Consider the following 8,400-nt stretch of genomic DNA (forward strand, 5'->3'; position numbering starts at 1 on the left):
CTGCTACTGAAGCCTCAAAGAATGGTTACCTAAACATTTCCACGCTGTCAGGCAGTCAAACTCTACTGGCAAAAACCTTTTTTGGTTATTGGGTTATAACAACATCTGTGTTTAAGTCTAGTAGTAAAAAAGTTTACCAGCACTTAGAATCAAACAGCCTTAGTAGGCTTAACCATTATTCAATGAAGATGCAACATCCAGGATTAAAATGCCTACTGCTTGCTCTGAATTGCTGTGTTTCAAACATAAGATAGTAATGCATCGATTTAGTCAGTGCAACTGGAACAGATAGAAAACCATGTTCACCCTACTTAACGTATTGTACAAGGAGATGAGTAAATAGTAAAGAGGTCCAAGTACCAGTAATTCCTCATTTGGCTTTTTTTAATTTTTTTTTTTTTTTTTTTTTTAAGTTAAGCATTCAGTTTATTTACATTCTTCTCCCCTGCTTGTAAGTAAATGAAAAATAAATGCTTCTTTGCATACATTATAAAATTAAGGTAGTAATCCTTCTCCAGCAATGTATCTTGGAAATGGAATGAAACTATCCTGGAGCTCTAAAAGCTGGCAGTATGAGAAATGCTAATTAGAGCTCATCTCTCTCCTGTGCATGCTGTTTTCCCATATATCGGAAAGCAAAAGGGCAAAATCTTGAAAGCTTCAATTTCTAATTAATTTTATCTTTATCTTTTTAGGCTTTCAATCAGCCATAAGTTAATGCCTAACTCAAGCTGGCATCCATAAATATCATAAGAAAACCAAAGTCAAGTATCCTTGGCTTCACCATCTTCAAGGCTTCTAAATGAATAACAGTATTCTTACTATAACATTATTACCTTGACCAATGGAGAAAATCTTCCCTCTTTCAGCAAACCGCCCATCAGAAAGTGGGAGGTAATCTGCTACCTAGGTACTTGTGAAGTGAGGAAAGCAAAGTTGACATATTCCTGGAACTGCCAATGAGCAATTTTAAATTCCATCACTGAGCAGGGAAAAATATTAATCTCAAATTCCATTGTAAGCAGGTCAAAAGCACACCCCACGACAACCAGAAACACCTTTCCTAAAATTTTTATGCTGTTATGAAGAAAGTGTCACATAACTTCAGTAAGAATTGTGAAAAGGTTTGGGTTTGTTCAGTTTTGGAAGAATTGGGTTTTTTTTCCTTCTTCTTTATATAGAACCACACACTTGACACTTCTTCCTTTTACAGGTGAAAGACTTAAGTGGTAATGTCTTCACGGAGAAGCCTTTTAGGCAGTTTCCACAAAGGGGCTGCTGTCCTGTCAAAGTACTCTAACAAAAATATTTAAGCAAGCAAAGATCCTCATCTTCTGAAAAATACTGGAGAATTTAAAATAGAACATGGATTTCAGTTATAAAAGCTCAAAAAAAAAAATACTCTGATCACAACCATTCTGAGTTTAGAGCTTAGGAAGTCTTCAGCCATTTAAGGATGATGACACTACGTGATTCTCTTGAATGACTGACATGTCTTACAGAAATCCTAGTGGTTGGCATGCTGGCTGGACTCGCTGACTGCCATCCATGTTAAGCAAACAAATGAAAAACAGAGGACCTTTTAAAGTATATCCTCTCACTTCTGAGATGTTGACATATGCCAAGTACATCAACATTAAGACTGGATTTGATGTTTGCCAGTGAGGATCCACCTTAGAGTCTGTGCACTCAACATACCTTAGCAAAAGGATGCTAACAGTTTGAAGATGAGCATTCTACAGTAGCCATAGTAGGAGAGATGCAAGTCATTTAGATTGTGGACAAAACTAGGTGGCAAGATGTGCAAGAGGTCCATTAAAATAATTTTAAAAAAACTAACTCTATGAACTTAAAATTACAGTTTGCGTTCCAACATACAATACTCACCACTTCTGATCATATTAACTTAAGCTCTTAGTTCTATAATATTTATTAAGTAGCAGCTATAAAGTTACAGGACAGCTGGTGATAAACTGAGTGTTGAGAGCAGTCTGTGCTCCAAAGGTTTGCCATTTTGAAGCCAAAATCTATCACTATGATAATTTCAAATTATTTGTTTGTACAATGCCATAACATATTTTTATCCAGAAGACAGTTAAAATTGTGTATTTTAAAAAGATTCCTAACACTTAAACTCAGTTGGTGAAGAGTCCAATACCTCCTCTGTTTCAATTTTTTAGTTATACTTACTACAGAAAACTGAATTTGTTTTGGCTTCTCAGTACTTGAGCTCACCTGACTTTGATGTCAGGATTAAGAAGTGCTGTCCTCCCACTCCTCAGTATCAGACTTTTTTTTCCCCCCATATGTAAATATTTACTCTCCAGAATCAAAATGCCACTTCATCTTCTTTGGTAATGATAGAGACAGAGTTCCTCAAACTTCACACTGCAAGATCTACTATCCAGTCCCAGATCTTACTTTAAACGCAATTAGTGCTATAGCCTTCTCAAATGCAAACATCAAAACTGAACATTTTTCTGGCAGTAGTATTGGAGGAAAAATAAGTTCCCTACTTTCATGTATTTTTTCCCTTTGTACATGTTCAAGTACTTCATCAGGCTCTTAACTACAACTCTGAAAGCTCAGCATTAAAGTGGTTCTCTGGCACAAGTCTTTCTGCATCACTGCGCTTTTTTTTGTCTACCATGTACAGAGTGTACAGTCTTTGTTCAAAGAGACCATTGTTACCTTGTGATTACTTTTTTTGCAGCTACAGCTATTCAATCTGATGATTCAGAGAATAATGGAACAATATCATGTTCTCATTATTTTCTATTCCACCAATTTTTGTCGTCTCCAAACTTTACCAAACAGTTGATTCCTCCTTGGCTTTTCTGTATAGATGACATACAATCATTCTTTGTTAGACAGTAAAACTCTGGATTCCTTCTGTTCTCTGAAGGAATTAAGCAATGTACCAGGACTTTTAAGGTACTTGCACATGTAAGGTCTCCATTGCATTTTCTAACCCTCCTCTTCCAACTGTTTCACTAGCCACAGTAAATGCTTCCATTAACATCACCACCACTTCTTGAGGACAGAACTAACACATCGGTTATGTACAGTGGAACCTAAATAGAAAATGATAGAAAAATAAATGTATCATTTGATTTTAATTACCTACAGGTTTTGAAGGCTCCTTAGTAGAAAAAAATTTAGACAGTCAGTGAACTAATTCTTTCATACAATATAGCACGTACATGTTGGCAAGAAGTGAACCCCTAATCACAGGTCTCTTGCAGTGGCACCTTTTACTGAGGCAACTAGAATACCCCTATGGAAGAGCTGAAACCACTTAGTCATCTACTGGGTAAATTGCTTGTGTTCAGTAGAGCAAGAAGTATTTCTTTGGAATGTACCTCAAAAGAAATTCCTGCTCAGTATTAATATTTTTCAAACAAACTGAATAAAAGGCACTGTTGCTCAAGCAGTACATTTGTTGTCTCCAGCTGTTTAAAAAAAATAAAAAGATGTTTTTGAACAACTAGCTACTGTTGCCCTAAGAAGGCTTCCTTGTTACCTCATAGTAATTTCACCTCTCCCTATGAAAGCTTAACGTAAAAATTGCTTTTATCTGAAGTATGTCGAGTCTCACTTTTATATCTATCTTTATATCTAAAATTACGAGTTAGTATAACAGTATGCATTATAAAATTATACCATTTACTTCAGACATGTCTGAACAGCTAAATCTTCAAACTATACAAAAATAAAGTGTATGAAATCTTACAAAAGAAGGACATTAAGACATTAATAGCTAATCCAAAAAATATAATAACAACTCATACACAGCAGTAAGCATAAGCAATGTAGCCTACAACAGCTTTCAATTAACAGGACCTCTGAAACATGTCTGAAACAACTATCAGTTAAAATTGGAACATTCCCAAACACAATAATGTTTCCAATTTATTATCTTTGCCACAGTACATACGTTCACAAACCAAATGTCCATCGTCTGTCAGTCTGTAAACAAAAGCTACTATCCCCCCTCCCCATTCTAAGAGGGTGAATATTTTTAGTCCTCAGTCAACTTTCATATCCATCACTTGCATAAGGAATCAAGAGCCTCTTCTCTTGTTAATTGGTTTTGGGGTTTTTGTTTTTTTGGGGTTTTTTGTGTTTGTTTTTTTTTTTTGTCATACAGCCTGCAGTGGAGTAAAATCACAGTGAAAGTCCTGGGAAAAACATGATCTTTACAGCAGGACTTGAACCATTCTAATAATAAATGCATCTAACAAAGCTTCCCATAATAAAAGCATGGTATTTCCATTTCCAGAAATGAAGTCAATTAGAAATCCTAAGTTCTACTTAAAAACCTCAGAAGATCTAAAAGTGAAAATATTCATCTTCTCAGTCAAATACAAGTCTTTCAGCTTCACTGGCAGAGAGACTTTTCCAGTCTGTAAAACAGTAGTGCAATTCAATTAGTTCTACTTCTTTTATTTTTCTTAAAGTCCAGTAGACAAATGTCCTAGCTCTATGGAAAGATAGGAAGATGCTCCAGTAAACAAGAAACTTTGGCAAGCCCAGGAAGGCTTACTAGTCCATTAAAGCTCAGAAGTCCAAAGTGGCTTAAAAATGGTTTATGAATAAACTATAAAAAAAAAGCCAACAAAACAACAACAACAAAAAAACACTAGAAAAGACAAACAAAAAAAAAGGGGAAATAAATAGCCAGAAATGAATGTAAACTGTCTGAACTTTTTAATGATTTCTCATTGACAGCTGGCACGACCTTTGACAGTACAGTCAATTAAATATAGTTGACCTACCAAGCATTCCATTAGGGCATCCAGTCTGGAATGCTCAAATGGAATTACATTCCTAAAGATTTAAAAAATAGAGTTCTTCTAACATTACTATAGGTTTCTTCTGTCAACCTCACTTACACTTCTTCTTAAAGAGGCTTTTTATTTTTGATGGCTTTTTGTTTTTTTCACCGTTTTGGTACAGGTCCTGCGGGATGCTACTTATCCTAGGGACAGAAGCAGCTTCATGGTTGGGTTTACTATCACTGCTGGCTGAAGACGATGAGGTGTGACGAGGCTTTGGGACTGGGATCCCAGTTGAAAGCTGGTTCATGCTGCAGGACTTCTCCAGAATTCCATTATAAACTTTGCTTGCAGGACTAAAGATCATGCTCTTAGTTTCTGCCATGCCTACACAGTCAGGAGACCCCCTAGAAATATCTGCAGTTAGAGAAGAAGAGTCTCCTGTAGATGATTCCTCCAGTGAGAAATCTTCCGGGGATACTTTCTGAGGAGAAAGCGTCTGGTACATCTCAAGACTTGCTGGAGGAGACTGCTTCCTTCCAGTGGATGAATTTAAGGAGTCACATTCCGAACCTGTTTCCTGTACTTCCCTGAGTCAGAGCAAAAAAAGGAGAAGACATAATGAAACTACTATTTCGTTCATGCAGTTAAAAAGGAAATTAATTTAGAATCAACAAGAGTCTAAAAGCACCACCCGCACTTTTCCTTAGTAGTTAATTAACAAAAAACATTAAGTTAAACATTTTAAGTTACAACTTGCATGACATCATTTTATTATCTAAACTTAAGAGAATTAATTTGTGTGATCTTGTTTTTGTGGGCAGCAGCATCGGCCCAGAATCAGTCATTTGTATCTCACTTCAAAGAACAAAAACTCTCTGGCACGTGAAGTCAGAAAAGTTATGACATGAAAGAAGGAGATTTAAGCCTATCATATACAAAAAGTTTCTTCAGGACAAGTGGCCCTACCTTTCAACAAGCTCATTTGCTCCTTCCAAAAGGAATTTAACCTTTTCCTATGAGGCCATGTAACAAGAGTAGGTACACGCTCAACATGCTGTAAGAATTGTGTTACCATCCATCTTCTCTTCGCCCAGTAGCTGACACTGCTTTTGATCCTAGTTTCAGATGTAAAAGCCAGTAACATATTGTAATGGAGAATCAGGGTTAGTTCAGTACACCCTGAATTGTAACATTACTTAACTGTATATGACATGCTAGCTATTTACATACACATACCAGACAAGAACTCTCTCTGTTCCATGTGGAATATATTAATTTATATTATCCTACAGATTACTTTAACTTTTGGCTTAGTTCAACCTCCAATTCTAAACTGTTAGTCTCAAATAATCCTATCAGAGTTCCAACTGCTGTTTGCTAATCCCCGTACCATTGTTTATCAGCAGAGAAGTAAATGGCTTCCTCCTCCTCTTCAGTTCGATAAAGAGCTGGGCAGCTCGACACAGAAAGGATGTCAGGGTCAGGAGAGTGCAAAGCATGCTGAGACTGTGGAGATGATGGCACAACATTGCGTCTTGATCGACACAAGCTACTGCTTCTTGCCAGTGTGCTGGGAGGTTTTACAATGGACCCTGAGGCAAAGAAAAAGCAAACCAAAACCTCCAAGTGACATTGATGTTAATATCTACTCTGAAGACTAAATATCAGGTATCTGCTTCAGCCACAGTGATTCTCAAACAACTTTGACATTGTTCGGCTGTTCAGGAGGAGGAAAGATTGGCATCACCTTATACATTCTAGTTAGATGAAGCAGCTAACCAACATGCGACTGCAGCGGTTCTATGCCTGCCGAGTATACTCTGATGACGTGCACCAAAGCTCTGTTCTCAAGGGAGCATAGTGAACCAAAGAGAAAGATTCTACTGAAACTCCCAATCCTTTATAAACAAAAAATAGCCGTGCTGAAATTAGTATGTTACACAATATCCTGTATTTTACTTGTGTGGCAACTTGGAGTTTAAAAGCATACATAAAAGCTTTGCAATGTAGGTATACCTAACCAAACAGCCAACTCAAATGCACTGCATTAGTTTAAAGTTACATTAGGCATGGAAAACCAATTTCATTTACATAACATGATGTAGAATATATAATTCAACCTCATTTTAAGCTAAAGAATTTCCCATTTGATAACACTTTCTTTTGCCAGGCTAACTATAAATTTCCGGAAACAAAAGTACTAAGAACGGGTGGAGACAGCAACACAAAACTTGACCAGCAAAGTACCTAACATGAAGTAACAAACCAAAAAGTTCCTAATCCAATTCCCTCCTTCAAAAGATGATTAGGCAGCAATACTTCTATGGAAATAAATTTACAGACCTGTTTTCAGGCTAGCTGTTATGAGTCTCAGGATTTCTCATACCCATCCTCAAACTGTCCCACAGAATGCATCACTGCTTAGGTAAGACAGATCATACCCTTACTGACGTTCAAAATGTTTACCAAACACAACACACTAAAAAAAAATGCAAATATTTTTGTAGACACGGATGTCTAACCCTGAAAAAACGCATTTTATTTTTTTGAGATGCCAGTTTAGCAGCAGGTAAATTACAGTTTCCCTTCCTGGAATCTCAGAAAAGTTTGAGCTGTCATTCTGTTTCAATGCAGGAAAACACAGTTTTCACAAAACAGCAAGTAGCTGCACCTTTGCCAACACTTAGACTTTGCTTCCTGCTGGGCCGAGCAACAAAGAAAGATTTACAAGTCCCAACATGACAGTTGTCATGTAACTCAAACTTTTGATTTTACTTTTGATGAACCCTCTACTGACCTGAAAAGCAGGTGTTGGCAGCTCAAACACAAAACAAGCTTGTGTCATTACAAAAACATTCCTAAAAAAGCAAGTGTGAACTCAGATAAGAGAATAAAAATCCCTTTAGAATATTTGTACTATGTGTCCAGATAAATCAGATGCCATCCTACCCACTGGTGTAAAAAAGAACAAGATTGCATCATCAGTGAATTTTGAGAGAAGTTACAAGCATTTTGGTTCCTTGTAGGTGTATATACATTGGATTATGAATGATTCAGCTACGACAATTTAACATCTAGAATTTTCTAGTACAAATGAAATTCACTAAATCAAGGAATCAGCTAAATCCTAATCAGTCAATGGAAAAGTGTAAGTTTCACTATCACCTTCCTGTAATGACTTTGTTCCAGTCTTGTACATTTATTTCTTTATCCTCTTTGGTTCTTCAGATCAAGATTGACTAAAGAGATCTACTACTTCACACCATTTTAGCCTATCATCCCAATTGCTGCAGCACAAAGAAGCCTGTCTGGCAGACTTCAAATTCTGTCAGTCTTACGAGATCAAAGGATGCTGGGGCAAGATAACAGCCCAGATAGTTCTGTTTAGGTCCAGAGACTGAAACAGTCTTGCTCATAACTGACCTGTCTGCACACTGCATTTTGTCTGAAGCCTCATGAGACAAGCCATTTTCCTTCTGTCCTTCGTCGTGTGCATTTGTCATTTTTGTCTAAAGGACGGGAATAATTTAGCAGTTGCCAAACTAACCTACAACAATTTGACTCCTGAACTAGTTTCAACAACAGATCATGGTCCTGCTTGACCAACCTGATCTCCTTC

The 8,400-nt window shown here is 36.9% G+C and overlaps 1 protein-coding gene across 1 annotated transcript; it reads right to left on the reverse strand.

The window, feature by feature from the left end:
• Positions 1 to 4,648: 4,648 nt before the first annotated feature.
• LOC104164715 (stromal interaction molecule 2-like) lies at positions 4,649 to 8,284 on the reverse strand. Its single transcript, XM_009704142.1, has 4 exons — positions 8,205 to 8,284; positions 7,557 to 7,639; positions 6,172 to 6,373; positions 4,649 to 5,368 (listed from the first exon to the last, which is right to left on the reverse strand). Exons 1-4 carry the CDS (start codon positions 8,282 to 8,284, stop codon positions 4,888 to 4,890), a joined length of 846 nt encoding a protein of 281 aa, XP_009702444.1. The 3' UTR covers positions 4,649 to 4,887.
• Positions 8,285 to 8,400: the final 116 nt, after the last annotated feature.

This window comes from Cariama cristata, unplaced genomic scaffold (genome assembly GCF_000690535.1).
Source record: "Cariama cristata isolate BGI_N322 unplaced genomic scaffold, ASM69053v1 scaffold43477, whole genome shotgun sequence".
In the NCBI taxonomy this organism is placed as follows: domain Eukaryota; kingdom Metazoa; phylum Chordata; class Aves; order Cariamiformes; family Cariamidae; genus Cariama; species Cariama cristata.